Source organism: Dipodomys merriami, unplaced genomic scaffold (assembly GCF_024711535.1).
Source record: "Dipodomys merriami isolate MVZ:Mamm:240054 unplaced genomic scaffold, mDipMer1.0.p SCAF_20, whole genome shotgun sequence".
Lineage (NCBI taxonomy): Eukaryota > Metazoa > Chordata > Mammalia > Rodentia > Heteromyidae > Dipodomys > Dipodomys merriami.
This window is the reverse complement of record NW_027203382.1, coordinates 23,675,891-23,699,305: the sequence shown is the minus strand read 5'-3', so window position 1 is coordinate 23,699,305 and position 23,415 is coordinate 23,675,891. Positions and strand designations below refer to the sequence as shown.

Genomic DNA, 23,415 nt, shown 5'->3' with positions numbered 1-23,415 from the left:
AAAATAGTTTGAGTAGTTCAAAAATAATTTGGCTTGAGACTTCTAGGAGGGCCAGACCTATTTCAGAGCATGAGCTAGAAGCCTAGGCCATGGGCTCCCTGGGTCCTCACCCCCAGTGGGATAACCGAAGGTGGGACCCAACTCGTCATAGCTTTGGGCCCTGTGCTCCAGGCAGCTGTGTGCCGCAGTTACCTGGCCTCTCCAACAGCAGTGAAGAGGGCTAATCATGCTCTTTGGCCCTGGCCACTCACTATGGTTCTCCATCTTGACAAGAGCTGAAAAGAATAATATTTTGCTGTTTCTCATGAAGTTAAGTCCTGCTGACAGAGGCCAAGCCAGGATTGTTCAGCAGTTCCACAAGGTGAAGGTTCAAAATAGAAAAGACTCCATCTGAGGGGCCATAGAGTTTCCAGGCAAAATCCTACTGTAACCCTAACCCAACACAAGCAGCTGCAGCCCAGAGCGGGGCCAGAGTGTGAGGACAGGTCTGAGCTTCAGGGTCAGCCTTTCTCACCCCAAAGCAGTTTTTCCTTCAAGCCTGTGCAGAAGAGGAAGTATGGGGACACCGTAAGCCCCACCCCACCCTCTAGCCTCATTCACTTCTCCCTTGGTCATTGCTCTGAAGCCATACATTATCCTCTAGGATTCCTGGATAAAGCTCTTGTGCTTATCTTCCCTCAGGAACTTCGCCTGGGCTTTTCTTTCTGCCTGGGCTTCTCTTCCTTGCCTGGTACCTGACTACTGTCTGCTTATCCTTTATATTTCAGCATAAAAATCACTTCCTTAGAGAAATTATCCCTGTCCACACTCTAGCAGTCGTTTCCACTTTAGCAGTCATTAGCCACACATTAAAACATTAAAACCAGCCAGGCGTCAGCGGATCATGCCTATAATCCTAGCTACTCAGGAGGCTGAGCTCTGAGGATAGGGCTTCAAAGCCAGACTCGGCAGGAAACTCCATGAGACTATTATCTACAATAAGCCACTCAGAAAACTGGAAGTGGCACTGTGGCTCAAGTGGTAGAGTGCTCACCTTGAGCTGAAGAGCTGAGGGATAGCACCTAGGCCCAGAGTTCAAGCCCCACGACCAACAAAACAAAACAAAAAAAACACACACACAAAAAAAACCATTAAAACTAAATAAAATTAGCTGGGTGCTGATGGTTCACACCTGTAATCCTAGCTACTCAGGAAGCTGAGATATGAGGATTGCAGTTTGAAGCCAGCCTGGGCAGGAAAATCTGTGAGACTCTTATCTCCAATTAACCATGAAAAAGTTGGAAAGGGAGCTGTGGGTCCAGTGGTAGAGTGCTAGCCTTGAACAAAAGAAAGGTCAGGAATAGCGCCCATGCCCAGAGTTTAAGCCCCAGAACTCACACACACACAAACACACACACACACACACACACACACACATAAACAAACAAAAAACATTTAGTTCCTCCATTGCACTGGTCACATTCTTGAGTCCAGTAGCTACAGGTGAATCTGAATTAACTGTTGTAGGTAACACAACCATGAAATACTTCTATCACCATAATTAAAGTATTGATGGTGAGACCCCCAAACTAGACCAGTCCAGTGCTTCTACTCTCAAAGAACATGTATATTACTGCTCAGCCAGCTCACTATATCACTTCTATCTGTACATTTAAAAATTTTTTTGTTTCTCCCTCCAGATTATAAGCTCCATTAATACAGAATCTGTCAGCATGAATCATTCCTGTAGCTCAAACCCTGTGAATAACTGGTACCCATAGCATCTAATAAACAAATTCATAGTACACTATGTGACAGAAGTTCTTTTTCTCCTAAAGCTGTAGGCTAGGAAAACATGTATCTCCAGATGTTCTCCTTTGAGTTCTTTATTTGCATAATGAAAGCTTTACAGTTTTCCTTTCTGCCTTTGCAGGCTGCTAGCTCAGCCCCCTTATCCTTGTTTCCAGGTAAAATAATTCTTTTTTACAGCTGAGTTCTAATCATCCTACTGGGTGAATGAACTCTGGAGAGGACTAGGCAACCACTATAATTCCATTTCTCCTCAGAAAATACACAACACAGAAAGGTGATAGATACTGTTTGTCCCAGGACACCGTTCACCTCTGAAAATTGCAACATTCTCCCCTACCCTGCCACACTTCTCCTCCAGAGACATACTGGACATACTGCCTAAACTTGCCTCCTTTATCCCAGGGAAGCCTCGACCAGCTGGATGAGGTAGCAGCCCTGATTGCTGCCACAGTCCATGACGTAGATCACCCAGGAAGGACCAACTCCTTCCTGTGCAATGCCGGCAGTGAGCTTGCTGTGCTCTACAATGACACTGCAGTCCTGGAGAGTCACCACACAGCCTTGGCCTTCCAGCTCACAGTCAAGGACACCAAGTGCAACATTTTCAAGAATATTGACAGGTTTGTTGGGCTTGGCTCCTGTACTCAAGGGGAAATTCCATTTCTCCTGGCTTCTCTGAATACTCCGGGGGAAATCAAAGTGTCAGGGTAGGTGTACCACTGCATTGGATGATAAAATAATGACCTTGCCCTAGCAAACTTAATTTTATTGTTCAGACTGCCTTCGTGGTTTTAAATCTCATTTCATCTTTGATAAGTTCATGAAAATGTTTTAAATACTGCAAAACACTGCATAAATATTGACTGTATGATTAAGAAACCTAGCAGATATTTTTACCCTCCCAGGAGATGAGTCTGTCCTTTGGGTGGCTCAAAGGAAACCTCCACTCCTGTCTTTCCAGCCCAGTTTTGGTTATTTAACACATTTCATCATGAGGAGGTTCCAGCAACGGTGATAGAGCCAAAGGCAAGGCAGGGTTCACTCTCACTGGGCCCTCTCTTCTGCTGAGACCTGGCCGGGTATGACCAGACATGGAGTTACTGCCAGCAACTCTGTGATCAGACTGCAGGTATCTTGTTAACAGCACCAGCCAGCCAGCTGCTAGGCAGAGGCCTGGAAGGGACCCAGGAATTCAACTGGATCTTAGGACAGATTGTTTGGACCTATTGTTTGGTGTCTAGACATCTAGAAAAACATGCAGACCTGATATGGCAGATTCAGCTTAAGCTTCATCAAGTATCAAGGATTGGTTTTAAACTTGTGCCGAAATAATTCTTCCCAATAGCCAATTTTACTCAACATCTCACTCTTGCTCTTGAAGTTAGAAAATGGCAGGAATTGGCCAGTAATTGTGGGTGGTTGTTCCATCCACCTCAAGGTCTAACAGTCGCAAGCTAGAAAATTACAAACAAGAAAAACTTCCTCTGCAGCTGTAAGACATTGTGAGTTCTCAGCAGCAGGACTCTGTCTATATGGAATGTACTAGATGGTTCATCAGGCTGCCATCCCAGCCTGTCCTTCATCTTGTGTCCTTCTCCATCTCCATGTTCCTAAGGATCAGGGCAAGGGAATTGCCTTGTAAAGTGAGTGTTCACCATGTGACAAATACTTTAGCACTCCTAATTCAGTGTCAGATGTCACTAGGATGATGGAATCGCATCTCCAATGCTGCTTTATTGAGAGAATGAGCAGGTGGACTTTGCACTCATTTAACTCTGCCCCAGCTCATCCTGGGTTGAGTAAGAAGCATGACGAAATGGCAGTAAAACAGTTCTAATTCTGGACATGATGTGAACAAAGTCCTTTGTGCTCTGGTTATTTTAGGAACCATTATCGAACACTGCGCCAGGCTATTATTGACATGGTTTTGGCAACGGAGATGACAAAACACTTTGAACATGTGAACAAGTTTGTGAACAGCATCAACAAGCCAATGGCAGCTGAGGTAAGCACACCATGTAATAAGATACATCAAGTGTATTTCCATGAGCATCCACACTGGAAGCAAATTCCCCTCTTAGTGCAAGGAAGCTGGCAAAGGGCTGCAAGTCCTGGTGACTTGTTTTTCTTAGGAGAATAGATTGGCAGAGGCCACAGAAACTTGAGCTCCTTGAAGAAAAGGCCCTGAGATAAAGGGAAGAGTGACGGGAGGAGTTGGGCCCAGGAAATCCAACGGAAAGAGCACAGATGATTTAGGAAATCAAACGCCTTTTAAATTGTGCTCAAGGCTAGTACTCTATCACTTTGAGCCACCATGCCAGTTCTGAAGTTCCTATCTTAATGGTTAATGACCTGTCTAGGTGAAGAAACAGTGTCCACTTCACCTCTGCTGAGCCTCATCTCCCATACCATCCACAGATACCACCATACAACTCAAGGCCCTATTCTCCAACAAGGGACTAGAGGTAGCAGCTATCTGGGATTTAGAGAGTGGAAAACCTATACAGAATGAAACAATTTGGAATTGAGATATTCTATTCAAGCTATTCTATTCAACTCTGTTGATACTATGTTTGCCACAATATCTGTAGCCAACTTTTATCTTTCAATGCTCAACAACCAAGACAACCTTCAGAATATACGTTGCCTATCAGTGATCTAGTAAATAAGACCACTCTCAAAAACTGCTTAAATGTCAAGCCATCTTCAGCTTGGCAGAGCTTTGGAGAGCTAATTGTTTTTATGCAAATCCAATCAATGGTGCCTTTGCAAGTGGGGAATCGTTTTCTAGGTTTGGTGTAGTTAGTTCCGATTGCACATAGATCACCTACCTATAGACCTGCCCACAAGCCTCCGGACCACAGAGGTACGTGCACATCACAGGAATGACTCAGTGTATGACCACATGCCAATGTCATTGAACAGATGTTCTCTTTCCTTGTCCCCAAGCTTACCTGGCTCACATTCCCCTCCAGTTAGCTAGTTCAGGAAACACATGCCCTTAAGAAACGCAGGTGGGGGTGGGCCAGAAGGTCCCAGGAGAGTGACTGGTGAGTGGGAGCACAAAAGTATAATGAGAAAATGCCACATGTATGTGCAATATCCTCACTTTTAAAGCCTCTATGTATCTAAAAGTTCTGCTTTCACACAAAGCAAAGGAAAGCCTTCCTAGAGGTGACCTGCAGCACTGCCTGCAGTTGTTCTGAGGAAAAAGGGTAGATGGGTGGCGACAGACACCTTTTCCTTCCAAACTATATATTGTATTGAGGATTTTTTTTAATGTATCAACATATTATATACACCAAGGGAAAGAAACCGCCTTGCTTCCTGAGTGCTGGCCACACCTAAATGTACCTGGTGAGGAAATCTGTGGGCTGCACACCACCAGTCCTGATCTGATCATCTGTCTTCCAGATTGAGGGCAGTGACTGTGAATGCAATCCTACTGGGAAGAACTTCCCTGAAAACCAAATCTTGATCAAGCGCATGATGATTAAGTGTGCAGATGTGGCTAACCCATGCCGACCCTTGGACCTGTGCATTGAATGGGCGGGGAGGATCTCCGAGGAGTATTTTGCACAGGTGCGTTGCCTCTAGGGAGGTCTCACTTTCCTTCTAGTAAGGCACCCAGGTCATAGAAATGAGTGGGTGCTCCAGATGGGTAGCTTCTCACCAACAAGCAAGCTGCTCACGCTGCCTGGAGCAGACTCCCGCTTCCCTCAAGGGACCAGCTGATATGCTGGTTACCGACCAAGGTCTTCTAGGGGAAGACTGAGCCTTTAGAAGTAAATTGTCAGGTCTGGGAAGGTGGCTCAGCGATAGAGTGCTTGCCTCGCATGCATGAGGCCCTGGGTTCTATTTCTCAGCACCACATAAACAGAAAAAGCCAGAAGGGGTGCTGTGGCTCAAGTGGTGGAGCACTATCCTTGAGCTGAAGAGCTGAGGGGCACTGCCTAGGCCCAGAGTTCAAGACCCATGACTGACCAAAAAAAAAAAAAAGTAATAAATTGTCATATTCAAATTGCTAAAAGCTTAACTTCCACAGGAACTAGGAAGTACCCCCATTCATTAGGTCACAAGTTAGTGTTTCCCTGGTGCATTATGGGAAAATAGACATGAATAAGCCACATCCCTGCCCAGAAGTAACTCACAATCCAGTTGGGGATGGAAGATGTGGACAGATAGGTCCATGTTGGTTTAAAAAAAGAAGGTATGTATAAAGAAGTGTATGTTAAATACTACAGGAATTAACAGATTTGTCTTTCTAGACAAGAGGAGGGGTTAATGGAAAGTTTTAGCAATGTTTCTGGGAAAACAAGGCATTTTGAAGCAACATTCCTAAGGACAGAGACTAGAATTTTTAGCAATATGCATTTTAACAGTGGCAGTGAAAAGAGTCATGAAAGGTGACATGTCAGATGCCATCTGAAATATAGCCCTACTTCCAGAAAAAAGGCTCTAAGGACTGGTTGTGTGTGTGTGTGTGTGTGTGTGTGTGTGTGTGTGTGTGTGTGTGTGTGTGTGTGTGTGTGTGTGTGTGTGTGTGTGTGTGTGTGTGTAAATCAGAAGACAGCAGATAGCATCAAGTGATTCATAAGATGGAGAGGGGTGTTGGGACTGGAATATAGTACTAAGACAGGATAAAGAATAGCTGGTGGAGGCCAGCAGGACTGGCCAGCAGAGAACTCAAGAGAGTTAACTGAGACTTTCAAAGCTAGGGAGGAGTCCCTAAATTGAGGAAAAATAGGACAGGCAGTTCTGAGTTTGACAGCAGAGGAGAGAAAACCAAGAAAACCTTAAACACCAGTGGATATTTTAAGGCTACTCAATCAACTGAGCAAGCCGAACCAAAAGCTGGTAGGAGGCCATTAGTGGGCTTCCCAGGACCCACATGGAGAGAACTTGAGTACTGCATCTAGTTATTCCCAGTGTGTGGTGGGGAATGGGGGAGAGCCGGTCTTAAGTTCTCATAAGCTTCCAAGTTAGGCATCCTTTTCCCTGAGAGGGGTGACCTAAAATTCAAAAGGTTACAAATGAAGCCTCTTCTCAGCTCAACACACCACCAGGAAAAGGGGATCTTACTAGTCAGCTTGGTCTTGTACACATGAACCTACACGCTCATGTGCTTAGCACATTGCTACATACCTTGAGAGCTGCAAGGCTAATACTCACATCCAAACAAATGTATGTCACTCTTTCAAGTAAAAAAGAAGCAAGTTCAGCTCACAACTCAATTGATCAGCTGCTAAATCCGGAGACAACAGTCAGATTCTGGCATACAACACAGGGCTTTCTGGGTATTTCCAGTTTCGTCAGAGTGTCAAAAGACATATTCTCTAAGGTGAGGAATTAATCGAAGTTAATCTCATGAGTTCCTATACGTGTGGCTCAAATGGCACAGAGCCAGCCATGAGTGAAAAAGCAGAGTGGGAGTGCAACGTCCTGTGGTTAAGCCCCATGTGTGCAACGCGTGCGTGCGCGCGCGCGCACACACACACACACACGTTGATTATTTGATTATTCTGATTGTTTCAGATAGGTCATTCTTAAATGAAACTTTGTAACAACTGCAAGCATGTGGTCGTGCCTAGAAGAGTGACTGTTCTCTTCAAATTGCTTGGTACCAGTACTTGATCCATGCTGGGGTGCTGACCAGGACCAGCATTGCTTCTGCAACCTTGGTGCATTGACAATTAGCAGACTTGTACTTCTGGATTACATTGTGAAAATGGTTTTGAGCATTCAGTAATATAACAAATCACAGAAATGTATGTAAGCACCCAAAGATCAGTGCATCAGGAAGGACTGTGGAATAGCCTAGAAAGAAAAACAGGCTGGAAAGTTGCTTAGCAGTAGATGCTGGCCTCATGTTGGCTAGACATTGGGTTCCATCCCCAGCACCAAACAGATAAACCTAAGAACTGGAAGACCAGAACATAGTCATTAGAGCCCATCCAACGTGTGTTATTTAAGTTCCTGGGCCCTGCTAAGTCTTCCTTCATAAATAAAACTGGACAATGACCCACATTCATGGGAGCTGTGACTGTGAAAGCTTCTTGCATGTCCCACAGCCCCGGGCGGTGGTATTTTTTTCTTACAGACTGATGAAGAAAAGCGACAGGGGCTACCTGTGGTCATGCCAGTGTTCGATCGCAATACTTGCAGCATCCCCAAGTCCCAGATCTCCTTCATCGACTACTTCATAACAGACATGTTTGATGCTTGGGATGGTAAGTCAGTTACTGCTTCATCACGCACAAAGAAATTTGTTGTATTTGATATTTAATAACAGACTGGGTGTAAAAAATGAAGTATTTTTAAGCTGTTAGTTCTTTGTGGCCATACAGGGGATGTATATGTACTGTACGTTATACATCCCTGATCCCCAGCATAGAACTTTGAATACAGATGCAATGTGTAGTAATTGGATAAACAAGTCTTCACTTCTTCAAAGGCCACATTCACAAGGTACACAGCAATTTACATCTGTCATTAGAGATAGAGAAAACTCCAGATAGAGTCCAGTGCAGTACATCTACTCCAACACAGCTTCTTTTGATAATGTCACTGACTTAACAACTTTTCAGCTAATCAAGGGCCTTACTTGTATTTCACACACTCTGGCCCTGCTTGTGCTTGTTTTTTACTTGCAGCATGAGACCAAGTCCTGGGTTATCTTTTTCTTCAATTTTGTTCCTGAACCTAAGCCCTTGGGATCCAGCTTAATTTAATGGGTTTCTCTTTGATTCTTTTATGTCCTTACAGCCTTTGCACATCTGCCAGCCCTGATGCAGCACTTGGCTGATAACTACAAACACTGGAAGACATTAGATGATCTCAAGTGCAAAAGTCTGAGGCTTCCATCTGACCCCTAAAGCTGAGCAGGAGGAGACTGACCTCTTCAAAGGACACTGTGACTCAGTAGTGTAAACAAAAGGCTCTCCTTCATATAAAAATGACAGGTGCAGGTTATGGAGCTAATGTTTAATATTTGACCCTAAGTCGTGCAAGTCTCCAAATTTCATTTTTTAAAAGTTATGTTCCATGAAGGAAAATGTATGTTCTTTTGAATGATCACTTAGTGCCAGAAGGAATATTCGGCAGCCTCCTATGCTGGGCTGTCATCCCGTGGACCCTCGTACAATCATGGAGCTGATTCACTGTAATTTAACAGAACACAAATAGGGAAGACCTGGTACCTGTGAGCCTGGCCTCTGGGATGGGGTCCAAGTAGCTTAGCCAGTGTCCTACTTATCTTTTACCATTAAATCACCAACACTGTATACTTGACCACTGTCCTCAACAGCATCAGTCTGAAGGATTCTTAAGAAGCATATCTGAACAGATATATTTAAGGGGAAAAAAGCTACCTAAAGTGAGCAGAAAAATTACTGATGGAGTGATTAGTTCAGTGGTTCTCCTGGTTGGTGGTGTGACAGTCAAGTTAGAATGCGCCTTGGCCTGATGGGTGCTCCCTCTGGAAGGGTGACAGCAGCTTGGAAGCCCTCCCTCCTCGAGAAGTAGTTCACCCAAGAGAAAGCCATCTGGGATGCAGGAGGAGTGGCAATCCATGAGCTTCCCTTATTTTGGGTTCACAGAGGTAGCCACAAGGCACTATCCTAAATATTATATAAAAGCCATTTAATCTGAATGCCCTTGGAAAAGCTTTTTTAAGGAAAAAAATTTATATACATTTGCTGTTAAACATTTTTATTAAAACAACCTAAATTTTCTGGGTCTAAGCCCATGGAGTTTGTTGTGCCATGCACCACCTATATGTCTATATTTGGGACGGGATGGGGATGTTTCAAGGTTCAGATATTTTTAACTTATCTATATTTGAGATCATGTCATTTGCTTTAATGATGTAAAGTTATTGCAAGATGTGTAAATATATTAGAAAATTGGCATAAGGAGAGGCAGCAAATAATATTTTAAGCTATTAATTGTATGCTAAAAGCTTCTAAAGCACAAGTGCATATTTTTATACAGCTCTTTTCACAACTTCCTGTGATCTATATAAAGTCAAACTTAATGTTTTCCTTTCATCAGCCAGCCCTTCTTGGTGTTATGGATATTAGAAACTCAGTAAACTGAGTATGTTAGTTTTACTTTTTCTGTACTCCATGTTGCATCTTTAAGAGGTATGTATACAGATGAAATTAATTGAATAAGTAGTTACTTTTTCCAAAAGAAAAACGTATTTCAGAAATGAGACATGGGAAGAAAAAAACTGACATCACTACATAATGTGCCAATTTTTTTCTATGTTTTGTACCCAAAATGGAAACATATATGACAACTCCATGCAGAGAAATGTATTTAAATTATTTTTGTTAGATGATAAGAGAACTTGTTCGGGCAGGGCAGCAGCCCGCTTCGTATTGTGATGCTCTTATGTAAATGTGATTTCATGTTTTTGTGAAGTACTTGTGACTAAATTCCTACAGCCATTTTCCATTCCCAACAGCTGTTTTCATTTTACCTCTTTGGCCTAAACTTTTCATAATTTCAAATTTTGGATTTAGTGTCCTTTATTTCATGAATCACACACTTTGTTTTCAGAACACGTTAAAATCAGGATGTTAACTCCTGATAAGGAGCTTCAGAAACTTGCTGGAGGCAAGGACAATATTTTTCTGACCACCTTGCTTTTAATTCCATTTGGTAAGTAACATTTATCAGGTTTCTGATTTTTTTATATTAAAAAAATTACAGCTTAGTGTTATGTCAAGTAAATCTCATGTTAACATCAAAGCTTAGATATGTAGATGTTCAATCATTTAAGACAGCGGGGTCTGCAAATACTAGCACAGCTCTACTACCTATCCGTTGTAGTCTGCAGAGCAACTTTCTGAGTTGCCAACTGGCATAGTCTTCATATAATCAACTAGAAAAACAGACTTTCAGGTGGTATATAGAACTCAGTTTCTACATGATACAAACTATTACATTTGCCATTTAAACAAATTTATTTACTAACAACAACACCATGTCTTGAAGAGAGCCATATTAGGAAAATGCAAAGCCATCTAATTAGAAGTTTCATGATTATTACTACAAGCTGAAAAAAGAAAATTGGGTGCTACTTGAAAGATCCATATTTTCTCATTTTTGTCATTGTTTAGTTAAGACTCTATCTTTCAGGGCAAAAAAGGACCTATCAGCAGTCAATCCACATGAGAAATGGAAAGGGTGAACTTTCAATTATGTTTTGTGAATGTAGCCAGAAAGTGAAGTGGAAGTATTTTTCTCTCTTCACATGACAAGGCATAATATATAGTGACAGTTGTGGTGTTGCCAATATCTTAAGTGCTGAAAGCTACCCCAAGAAAATAGGATAAAATATGTTACATATATTCATGTTTTCTTCTTCGAAACTGAAAGCTTAGCTTTTAGCAGAAGTCTTCATGTAAATACTGAGCAGCAACTAGGATTTGGTTACTATCAGAAGCAACTGGGATTTGGTTACCATCAGAATCTACTAACATATTCGATGTCTCTAACCTTACGTACTCATGAAAAAAAAATGCCATCAAATCCACTGACTAGGAAGGAGGCTGCTGGTAGAAAACTAGCTAACTACAATATAATGGCAGAGATTCACTAAGGTACTATTTGCTTCCAAAACTTGTGTGTGATTTCTACCACTCCATTTGAGAAGATTACAATCACAAAATATGATCCAAAACAGGTTAGTAAACAAAACTATTAAAAACCCATGAATTACTTATGTCTTGTACAATTTAAGAAGATATCTTTAATAACTCATGACCTAACATAAAATGAAGGAAAGAAGCCAGGTGCCAGTGGCTCACGCCTGTGATCCTAGCTATTCAGGAGGCTGAGATCTGAGGATCGTGGTTCAAAGCCAGTCCATGAGATTCTTAGCTCCAGCTATGTCCCAGAAAACTGGAAGTGGCACTGTGGCTGAAATAGTAGAGTGCTAGCCTTGAGCTGAACAGCTGTAGGACAATGCCCAGGCCCAGAGTTCAATCTCCATGACTAACACCCCCAATCCCCCACCCCCACCCTCTCACCTCCCCAACCCCCCCACCCCAGTCAAAAAAAAAAATCAAAGAAAGGTAAAAGGGAAAGTCCATTTACAGAGGGTATTAGAAGGTTTAGGTGAGTCTAAAATAACCTAGCCAGATCAGAGTGCAGGTTGGCCAGGCTTAGAAGCAGCACTCATTCCCCTTCAGGATGAAAGATTAGATAGCTGCCTGTGAGATAACTCAAACTTACCTTCATGTAATGGTTTGTGGCTAAAAGGTAGTGCTGCTTTTTCATTTATATCTTCTCTTCTCTAATGGGGTAGCTTAAGTTTTCATATATTTTCCCATTGAAAATTAAAACAGCACTAATGATTTGAACATTGCGTTTCTTAAGTGGTATTGTATGTCATCTAAGCCTTTCTCACTCCAGTCTTCAACTCCTTTTCTTTCTTTTTTTTGGGGGGGGGGTCCGGTCATGGGGCCTGAACTCTGGGCCTGGGCGCTGTCCCTCAGCTCTTCAGCTCAAGGCTAGCGCTCTACCACTTGAGCCACAGCGCCACTTCCGGCTATTTTCTTTTTTCTTATGTGGTGCTGAGGAATCGAACCCAGGGCCTCATGCATGCAAGGCAAGCGCTCTACCACTGAGCCACCTTCCCAGCCCCCTTCAACTCCTTTTCTAAAACTGATAATAATTGGACAATAAAACTAAGCTACTACATGTGAGGCCTTAGTTTCCTCATGTACAACATTTTATGTCCTTGGATAACCTTAACTCTGCCAGTCCTTGTAGGTAGTTGTGAAAGTTAAAACTAGTAAAATAAGAATTTTTAAAAGTTCTAAGCCGGGAATGGTGGCTCATGCCTGTAATCCTAGCTACTCATGAGGTTGAGATCTGAGGATCGAGGTTCAAAGCCAGTCTGAATGGGAAAGGCCATGAGATTCTTATCTTCAAAAAACCACTAAGAACATCAGAAGTGGTGCTGTGGCTCAAGTAATAGAGCACTAGCCTTGAGATGAAGTGCTGAGGAACAGTGCCCAGGCCCAGAGTTCAAGCCCCATGACTGACAAAAAAAAAAAAAAAAAAAGGTTCTATTTAGGGGGTATTAGTATAGATGCATGTATAATGAACAGATAAATCTGCAGGAGTTTTTTGAGATCCGTTACTTTGCCCTTTCTTTAACAGGATTCAGTAGTGTAAGAAACATTCTACCATTTGGGCTGGGAAGGTGGCTCAGTGGTAGAGCGCTTACCTTGCATGCATGAAGCCCTGGGTTCGATTCCTCAGCACCACATAAGCAGAAAAACAAAAAGCCAGAAGTGGCACTGTGGCTCAAGTGGTAGAGTGCTAGCCTTGAGCTGAAGAGCTGAGGGACAGCGCCCAGGCCCAGAGTTCAGGCCCCATGACCGGATTACCCGCCCCCCCCCCAAAAAAGAAACATTCTACCATTTAAATTCATCTAATTCATACTGTAGAATATTTGTTTTTACTTTTTAACACCAAAAGTGAGTATTGTATCATAGGCTAGTGGGTTGATGAAGGTGATCCAATCTCAGTTCCTACACATGAAGTTACACAAGTGAAACATTCCTCAAGCAGATGGAACAGGTACTTTGGCTTCAGTCCCTGGTCCTTGGCATACATATAGGGCTGTTGGTCCAGTACTAGTCCGTCCCCTAGTTGCTGAGGTCAATTCATACTGGGAAAGAAATAGATCCTCAAAGATATCATGGATTGTTGCATATAAGGATTTGTAATAGCACCAAAACTTTTAATGATTTAAGCCAATCGGTTGGTATCAGCCCCCACAAAACCACTGTATTTAAAAAATATAGTTCATTTTGTGGCCATGATTCATTTGTTCTAACAGATCATATAGTTACTAAAAGCTAGGGAAATTTGTAGGAGAAAGGATATATTTACCACATGATGTGGTAAATTAAACAGGCTCTAAAGGAAATAAAAAATAAATCCTATTAGAACACCACAACTTTACTGTTACCTCTGTTTCTACTACTTTGAAGAGCTCAGTTCAGGCAAAGAAGCTGAGAACAAAGCACTTATGACTTAAGACAACACAATATATGCCACAGGTGAATGTGCCAAAACCTGACACGCTACTTCTGGTTACTTTAAAAGTGCAAAAGAACTCAAATACGCAGAATCTGGAAGACAGGAAAAAAAATCACAAATTTAAATAACACATTATTCCATAGTTTATATTTGCGATTGGAAGTTCAGATACCTGTGCTTTCTTCATTAAACTAAACAGCAAGGTATAAGTCACCATTCTCCTCTAACTTCTGAAATAATTTTAAACTGCGCAATCCAGATTCTTGCTCCCCATTTTTCCACAAAATAATGAGATGATCAGCAGAGCAAGTCACTAGTCCATGATCTTCAAAGTACAGAAACATCTGTAAAGAAAATTGAGACTTCTGATTACAGGAACTTCAAGAAGAGACCACTACTAATGTGCATGCTTAAAAAAGATAATTTGATAACTTACTTGAATTTAAATATGAAACCATTATCCTTCTCTCCCTCCTTACTTCCTCCCTTCATTTATTTTATGGAATTGAATCCAGGTCTTCATATAAGTCAGGCAAGTGCTCTGCCATTTGAGCCACACTTCGTACCTTTTTGTTTATATCTGGGTTTTGAGACAGGGTCTCCTTCTAATATTGCCCAGGCTGATCTCAAACTCCTGATCTTCCTGTCCTCTGCCTCCTGAGAGTTACATTCTGTGCCTCACTGTGCTTGGTGAGAAAATTTTTTAAGTTAAAAAATGGAATCATAGGTATGCAATGCAACAGCATTAAAATACATAATGTTGTGAGTCCATCATCATCATCTATACAGAAAACTTTTTTGGAATCCTCAATATAAACTCTGTAGTGACTAGTCTTAAGCAAAAAAGCTAAGGGACATAGCCTAGGCCTGAGTTCAAGTCCTAGAACAGGCATCAAAAAAATAAAGCCAGCCGGGCGCCGGTGGCTCACACCTCTAGTCCTAGCTACTCAGGAGGCTGAGATCTGAGGATAGAGGTTCAAAGCCAGCCTGGGCAGGAAAGTCCATGAGACTCTTATCTCCAATAAACCACTAGAAAACCAGAAGTGGCACTGTGGCTCAAGTGGTAGAGCGTTCGCCTTAAGCTGAAGAGCTGAGGGATAGCGCCCAAGCCCAGAGAGTTCAAGCCCCACAACCAACCAAAAAGATAAATAAATAAATAAATAAAAATAAAGCCAAGCTAAGCCAAAGCATAAGTTGTTAAGTTCAAGCACTGGTACCAGAAAGGGGGGAAAAAATGAGGTCTTTGATGGAGGGAAATAGATGACCAGAAGAAACATGTTGAGAGTTATCTCCTGAAGACAGCAGAATATGGCAAGGACTTACTGATGGTAACAGAGTGAAGGGAGGAGATGTTAAGAGCACAATCTCAAAAGACTGGAAATATAGAATTCAGTACGTAGGTAGAGAGGTTGTGCCAGACAGCAGCAATGAAAATATAGTCTCAATGAGGACATTCAGTAGACAGCTTCTAAGGAACCTAGATTTTTAAGAGGACCTAGATTTTATCAATGAAGCCACAGATACTTTTTTTTTTAGTTGCAAAGCTGTTCCAGCAGCTCACATGTGTAATCATAGCTATTCAGGAGACTGAGACCTAAGAACCTGATTCAAAGCCAACCCATGCAGGTAAGTCCATGAGACTTTTATTTCCCACCAAATCCCAAAAGTGGAGCTGTGGCCTAAGTGTTATAGTGCTGGTCTTGAGCAGAAAAGCTCAGGGATAGCATCCAGGCTGCATTCAAGCTGTAAAGGTCTCCTCCACCATTTAAAAACTAATGATCTACCACTATCATAAAGTCCAAGGCTCTCAACTAGTGGAGAGCTTGCATTGAAATGCTATACCACCAAGGAATTAATAAAAAGTAAAAATAAAAGTGCAAACTTTTCAGCCTTACTTTAAAGGACATTGATAATCTGAGGCCCAACTACCTCCCCAGCCTTTATGACTAGTGTCTCTTCTTGGACAACCAGTGTGCCTGTTTACCATTGTCTACTACCACATTCCATGCTAACCTCTCCAAACCACATCACAGTCACCAAGCCAAAACAAAGCTCAAAATAAGTACTTGGTAAAGGAAAGCAAAGGTGAAAAGACAATACCCATAAGAGGGAGCTTGTGATGACAAGCCTGTATAATAATCCAAGGTAAGTCTAACGTAACCTTCAGAGTTCATCTCCAATCTCACATCTTCCACATCTATAGAATTCACTCCGAAATGTTTCTTTTTACTCCTGACCATTATCTGCTACTCCTCTGGGTCTATTACAAGCAGCCTCAATAAACAGCTCATAAGGTCTGTCTCCGTCCTCTCTTAGGTCTATGAGGACAAGGATTGTGTTTTATATCTAGTGATTCTTAAATATACTCATGATGTAGAGGAAAAGCTCAATAAGCCAGCATGATGCTGTGGATCTAAGCATGAATGTCCTTTCATATGAAAAGTAACCTCTTCCTCCTGGGTATGAACCACAGAAGGACAATTTTAAGATATTCATTACTTAGGGCAGCTTAATCTATTATCTTTTATTACCAGTTCTAAACAGCTCTTCAGCTCCATTGATCTTTTTTTTTTTCCATCATAAGCAATGATGTCTGTAGTAAATATGAAAGTCTTTGGGTTTCCACAAATTACAAAATTTATGTTTTCTTTTTGTGTGTGTGTGTTTTTAAATTTTTTTTGTAAAAATGTACAGTAACATGAGTAAGGAAATGAGTAATTTCCTATCGAACATTGTTACCTCCTCCTTTGGTTATCCCCTACCATCGCTTCCCTCCCCACCTCCCCAGCTCCTCCCTCTTCTCCCCCCTAAGTTGTAAAGTTCATCTTCAGCACAGTGTGTCATTGTTACAATGGGTCAACCTTATTTCAGCATTTTGTTATTTCCCTTCCCTTCCCCCAAATTAGGAAAATGTATATGCAAAATGCAAGGCACCGACATCAAATACAATGAAAACGGGTTGTACTGTGGGGGAAGAACATACAAAAGAAACAAAAAAAATCACATAGTACATTTTAAATATAAAATAGCAAGAAAGAAAAAAAAAACAGTTGTGTCCCTAACTTGAGGTTCATTTCACTTAACATCATCTTATATGGTCATATGTACATAGCTTTTGACCTTTTCTGCTTATCCTAGACTTATACTAGTTATTGCAAATAAGATCTTCACTAGCCAAATAACGGACAAGGGTCTCATATCTAAAATATACTTAGAACTCAAAAAACTAAATCCCTCAACAACAAGGCCTTAGACAAACAACCACCCTATCAACAAGTGGGCTAAAGACTTAAAGAGAAACTTCTCTTAAGAGGAAATAAGAATGGTCAATAGACACATGAAGAAATGCTCAACTTCTCTACCCATAAAAGAAATGCAAATCAAAACAACATTGAGATTCCACCTTACCCCAGTTAGAATGGCTATATCAAGAAATCTAATAACAACAGATGCTGGAGGGGATGTGGCCAAAAGGGAACCCCACTGCATTGTTGGTGGGGTGTAAACTTGTTCATCACTTTGGAAAGCAGTATGGAGGTTCCTCAAAAGACTACACATAGAGCTCCGCTATGACTCAGCAATCCCACTTTTGGGCATTTACCCAACTAATCACAAATAAGGCTGTACTAAAGCATTATTTACCATAGCTAAGATATGGAACCAACCCAGATGCCCCTCAATAGATGAATGGATCAAGAAAATGTGGTATACATATACCATGGGATTCTACACCTCCATCAGAAAGAATGACGCTGCCCCATTTGTTAGGAAATGGAAAGACTTGGAAAAAATTATATTAAGTGAAAAATTTATGTTTTCTATCACTTCCAACTCATTCTCAGAAGTGCACAATGATAATATTTTTTTAAACACAAGTTATTGTCCATCAAAGGGAAGTGAAAACAATGCTCTATTTAGGAAATGTGCCTGAACTTCGACTCCATTAAGGTCTGAACTCTCCTTGTATAATCACAAGCCTTCTTGCTCCCTCCATTGTAATTGTTGCCACACATATACATCCAGCATCACTCACACTGTCCTTAGTGAAGGGTGAGAAAGCCCATTCTGAAGGCTTCCTCAAATCCTATCTCTATAAAGGAAGATCCTAACTGCCTGTCCTCTAATCTATGGGATAGGATTATCCCATGTTCAGATCCAACAAATACCTACATGTGAAAAAAGTTTATTTTAAACCAACTGAGTTCAAAGAGCAACAGCATTCAGAAGCAGGACTGTATGTCCTACACACCTACAACAAGCATACCTCCACTGAGGATGAGTGTCCAATCAGATCACCAATGAGCTCCAGCAAACAGGAAGTGGCACTCTCTTGTTGCTTTTTAACAGGCTGGCTGGCTTGTTTGTTCACTCTTCCAAATCCCCACATATTAAAAAAGCCTAGAAAGACAAAGTCATCCCAGTCATTTCCCAAACTACCAAATTCTTTACTTAACAATAGTAACATAAGCTGCCAAAACATAGCACTTAAATGCAAATAGGTTCCAAATTCAGTCATGGTCTAAGCAGATGCTACCAGATAGTACCCTTGGGTCTTTAAAACATGTTGATTTTGTTTCATTTTTCTTAATTAAGGAGATCTGCTCTTAATCTTTTTTCATTGTTTCTTCTCACCTATTGGTGAAGGTATATTAAATGACAAAAACCAAAAAACCTAGACACTGGAAGAAAAGTGAAAATACAAAAACAAAATAAACCAGTGTCTGCTTTTATATTGAGTTGTGAACTAATATATCAGAGTTTTATTTTTCAAACTGAATACCTAAAAGTCAAAGAGTTTATGAGATTATAATACAAACAAAAAGAAGTTTTTCCATAAATTAAGTTCACTGTTGATAATGCTTCAAGGCGAATGAACACTTTAGTTTTACATCTAATGGTACAGATCAGTGTACCAGTCACACTTGTAGACAGTCTAACTGAATAATTATTTCAGGAGGCCATTTGCTAATTCAGATAACTAGAAAACAAAATTCTCCCTCAAAACAATCCCAGCTATCTTGAACTGAAATAAAGAAGTTCTCCACTGTGGCAATATTAAGACATGAATCCTCCATTCTGATTACCATAGCTTCCTGTAAACATCTGATAATCATTGTGGGCAATCTTGTATTATTCCTGTGTTTCACATAATCATTTTTCTTTTGCCTATCATATGAAAAAAATAAGAGAGGGAAAGGAGGATGGGGAAGGGATGGGGAAAAAGAGAAGGAAGGAGAGAAAACCACAAAGGAGAGGGCAGATATATATATATATATACTACTACCTTTCTGGCAAAAGACACACACCTGTTGGTACAGGTTCAGCTGGGAGCTGCTGTTTTTCTCGTAACTCCCAAATGCGTACACTGCCATCTTCTGAGCATGAGATTAACTGCCTGTCAGAACAGAAAATCAGTGATACAAAGACACAGTGTGCCACGGAAGGCCAAATGCTAACTGCAGTAAAAGAAATCACTGGAGCTCTCAAAGGCTTTCATTCAGCAACTGGTAGGAGCTGATAACACACACAATTGTAATATGGCTTCACAATGCAAACTAACAGGAAAGGCACACATTACAACACTGGCTCAAACACCATACATTTATTATAGCAGGAAAACAGTATGAACTACATCTTTACAATGTCCTGAGCAGTCCTCTTTCCTCCTCTACTGTATCTCTTTTCAGGGTGCCTCTCACTGTAACTATGCCCTTTGGAGAATAGTCAGATCCATAGAACCATGGATCAGATTAGTGGCTGTCAAGTGATAGGGGCAGAAACCAACTGGAAGTAACTATTAAGGAATAGTTCCTCAGTGATTAGATTAGGAGGAGACCCCAATTTAAGAGGGCATGGCAGAGATAGAGAAACACCAAGGTCCAGGGGGGACAAAGGGAAGCCTAGTACACACATCGGGTGGAATGAGGAAACGCATGAAATGCAGGGAAGGAAACAGCTCTTACGACTTTTCCACATCCTCAAAATTTGAACCATGGTCTAAAAAGAAATGGCGAGTCAATGCAATCCATAAGTCCCAAAACAAAACCTGTCCTTATCCACCAGTTGCAGCGGGAGCAGCAGCAGAGTTGTGCTCCTGGCTGGCCAGTTGCCCACATCGTCTCCCTTATCCCAGCAGTGTCCTCGCAAACTTCTGCTTCTCCTATTCTTCTCTCTAAGTAAATTCTTCTACCAAACCCAAACCATGTCTCCTAATATCCATGACAGTGGATGAAAATGTTCTGGACTTACACAATGCTGATGTCAGACAACTTGGTCAATGTACTAAATGTACTTTACAAATTTAATTGTAAACTTATTTAAAAATAAAGAAGTATGTCATCTAGAAAACAGTGCTATTCCCCTCCTGTAATTTAATCCCTAGAAACTCAGCAGCCATTCTATCTTGAGAGGAAAACTCTCACTTGACAACAATGAGCCTGCCATTTGATCTGGGCCATAAACACACAACCACAACAAAGGGAGAAATTAGTTAACATTGTTAATTAACATTGTTAAATAAACACCAAAATTTAAATAACCTCACAATGAAATTCAACGTAACTCAGCGGAGTCTGGCTCCTGTAATTTTGTCAGGTATTCTGACAAAAAAAAAAAATTCCTCTGATAGAGATAGCCAGAGCAATCTCCATTCCCCCAAAGAACCAGCAGCTCATGCCAGAGCTAGGTAACTTGGCCACTGGAGAAAATGCATTGGCAGCCCAGGAACTGTGGCTTGCTTTCACCTACTGAAGAACACAGAACTTGTACCTGTTTGGAAGCTTGGCAATGTGCAGGACATTGGAGTCATGTGCAGTTTTCTGGTAGGCAATCACATGCTTCATTTGAAGGTTATACACATATAAACCCCTTCCAACTGCAGCAAATACATTCTGTAGGTAAAAGTTCAGAAATGGGCATAAAACTAGCATTTATGACCACCTTATCAGAGATTTCCAGCATGTGTGACATGAGAAAGCCACATTATCTTCCCTATTTCTGGCCTTTAGCCACAACTAATTTGTTGCTCTTCACCCCCACCATTTTTAAATTATCTTTAAGTAGTTGTACAAAGGGGTTTCAATTCAACAAGTCAGTTTATAAGTACAATGCATCTTGATCAGTGTCACCCCTTCATCATTCTCTCAACTTTCCCATGTAGCTGGGAATATTTAGAAAGCAGAAGGAAACAGTCCTAATACAGAGGAGCTTTGCATGCTCTATACTTACCAATGCTCTCCTCACTAAAGTATGACAGCTCAAGGAGAAAGCTGTGGCTGTCAGGCCAGCCCTGCAGCAAAAGCTCCTCCACAGAACACTATACACTTGGAAAAATTACTTAGCTTCTTTTGCTTGGAAAATGTGGGCAAAATGACTTGCACCTCACATCTTAAGCAATCAAGAGGCATACAAATGATTGTTTTAAAAGCATAAGCTGTGGTACGACGCTTACCCTAAGGTCCTCTGAAGGCTTCACAAAAACCTTCCAGCGTATGTGATATTAGAAATAGGTTTTTATTAAAACAATTTCAATATTGTGAAATTGAGAGCTCATCTCACTTCAGCCTTGCACCATCTTGTCAAGGTAAGAAAGGCAGGCATTATTGCCATTTTCCAGATGAGCAAGTTTGTTTAAAAAATATTTGTCACACATTTTACTCTAATCCCTTGCTCTTTACTCCCCCCACACCACCCAGTTTCAGAAATTCCTTTCTAAGTTACTAGACTAGATAGTGCTCATCGTGGAATCATTCTTACTCAGTAGGTACCCCTGAGAGGCAGACCTTTCAAAATTCCATATAGACTACCTCCCTGTTTTCAACCAGAGGCCCATGGTTACAAACTAACTGAGACCAATGGTGGCTGAACCAAAGCCCTCCAGGATACCAAAGTGGAAACCTGGAATGATCTCCTTGACCCTCAGGACTGATACTCTACTTCCAGTAATGCAAACTGAGAACCGGCACTCAGTATATTAAAGAAAACAGCTAGCCAAAGTGCTAAAACCTAAAGTGCTGAGGTTTGTACTTAACACATAATCCCAGAAACCTATTCTTTAGGCTAATAAACCCATGCAGTATAAGTGATTTATACAAGGTCATGAAGAAAATATAAACACAAGAGCTCTAGGGAGGAGAATAATGAAAAGGTGACACTGGTCAAGATGCTCTGCGGTCACAAATTGGCATGTTGAAATTGAAATCGCTTTGTACAACTACTTAAGGATAATGTTAAAAAAAAAACAACAACAACCAAATCCACCAAAGTATAAAAGGCAAAAGAAAACACTGCAGAAGATCATTCAAAAAAGTAAAAGCTTTGAGAGCAGTATTTTACTCAACAGACACACAGTATCTATCAATAATAATTAATGGGAGGTAAAAAGAACCTGTAGATGAAAAAAAAGAAGGAAACTTAGGGGAAACTGAGCAATGCCTTATCAAGAATTCCTAGCAGTTAATAAAGATCAATAAAAAATTTAAAAACTAAAAGGAATACAAAATGAAAAAACTTTTAAGTATTATTCTTTTCAAATATAAAAAAGGATATAAAGTTAAATATACTTGTAACTTTTGAAGGGTCTAATTAATCCAGTTTATATCTTTCCTGAGGTCTTGATTTTATCATAGAAACAATTTTTTGACTATAAATGAACTTTTAAAATCAATTCTTACCCTTTTGTTTTAATTCTACTTTTTGTTTTGTTTTGGAAAAGTGGAACAGAGAAGACTTTAAAAATGTTCTCTACCTCCAGAACAAAATTATTGATAATTTTACTTAACAGCATGCACAACTAGAAATTTTATTTTTTTGGTCGGTCATGGGGCTTGAACTCTGGTCCTGGGCTCTGTCCCTCAGCTCTTCAGCTCAAGGCAAGTGCTCTACCACTTAGGCCACAGTACTACTTCCCGTTTTCTGGTAGTTTATTGGAGGTAATAGTCTCACAGACTTTGCTGCCTGGGCTAGCTTTGAACTGCAATCCTCAAATCTTAGCCTCTTGAGTAGCTAGGATTTACAGGAGTGAGCCACTGTTGCCCGGCTACAACTAGAATTTTTAGACAGGATAGAAAGCCACAGAAGAGAGTTAAAGAAAAACTTTTCCCATACACTCATCTAAAAGGTTCTGAACATTTTTTGTAATTTTTTTTCTCCAACTTTTTTTTTAATTGTAAAAATACTGTACAGAGGGGTTACAGTTACATGAGTAAGGTAATGAGTACATTTCCTATCAAGCATTGTTACCCTTCCTTTGTTTTTCCCTTACTATCCTTTCCCTTTCTACCTCTCCAACTCCTCTCTCCCCACCCCTTTTCAACATAGTGTCTTATACATGTCATTGTTACAATGGGTCAACCTGTATCCTTGTTTCAGCATTTTGTTATTTCCCCTCCCCTCCCTAAATTAGAAAAATGTATATACAAGATGAAGAGTAACTACCCCTTAAATAACTTTTCTGAGGCCCTGAGGCTAAAAGAAGAGAGTTGTTCAAACTGGCGACTAGTTTAAGCAATTTGTTGGTATTAATCTCTTTTACAGCACAAATGCTTCAAAAATCTAAAG

At 40.8% G+C, this 23,415-nt stretch overlaps 2 protein-coding genes across 10 annotated transcripts in view; one reads left to right on the top strand and one right to left on the bottom strand.

Moving 5' to 3' along the window:
* Pde8b (phosphodiesterase 8B) overlaps positions 1 to 10,246 on the top strand; it is a 179,865-nt gene extending 169,619 nt beyond the window's left edge. For all 7 annotated transcript variants that reach the window (XM_070031222.1, XM_070031219.1, XM_070031221.1 and 4 more), the window contains 5 exons: positions 2,194 to 2,411; positions 3,676 to 3,796; positions 5,206 to 5,373; positions 7,892 to 8,021; positions 8,557 to 10,246. In XM_070031222.1, coding sequence (XP_069887323.1) covers positions 2,194 to 2,411; positions 3,676 to 3,796; positions 5,206 to 5,373; positions 7,892 to 8,021; positions 8,557 to 8,666 — 747 coding nt within the window. In that variant the 3' untranslated portion in view covers positions 8,667 to 10,246. The remainder of the gene's footprint in view (positions 1 to 2,193; positions 2,412 to 3,675; positions 3,797 to 5,205; positions 5,374 to 7,891; positions 8,022 to 8,556) is intronic.
* Positions 1 to 23,415, bottom strand: part of Wdr41 (WD repeat domain 41) — a 185,604-nt gene that overhangs the window by 12,538 nt on the left and 149,651 nt on the right. For 2 of the 3 annotated variants that reach the window (XM_070031226.1, XM_070031227.1), the window contains 4 exons: positions 20,626 to 20,747; positions 19,164 to 19,252; positions 18,122 to 18,255; positions 13,233 to 14,201 (listed from right to left, as the gene is read on the bottom strand). In XM_070031226.1, the coding sequence (XP_069887327.1) occupies positions 14,049 to 14,201; positions 18,122 to 18,255; positions 19,164 to 19,252; positions 20,626 to 20,747 (498 nt within the window). In that variant the 3' untranslated portion in view covers positions 13,233 to 14,048. Of the gene's footprint in view, positions 1 to 13,232; positions 14,202 to 18,121; positions 18,256 to 19,163; positions 19,253 to 20,625; positions 20,748 to 23,415 lie in introns of those variants that run through there. The other variant, XR_011373743.1, reaches the window with a different exon arrangement.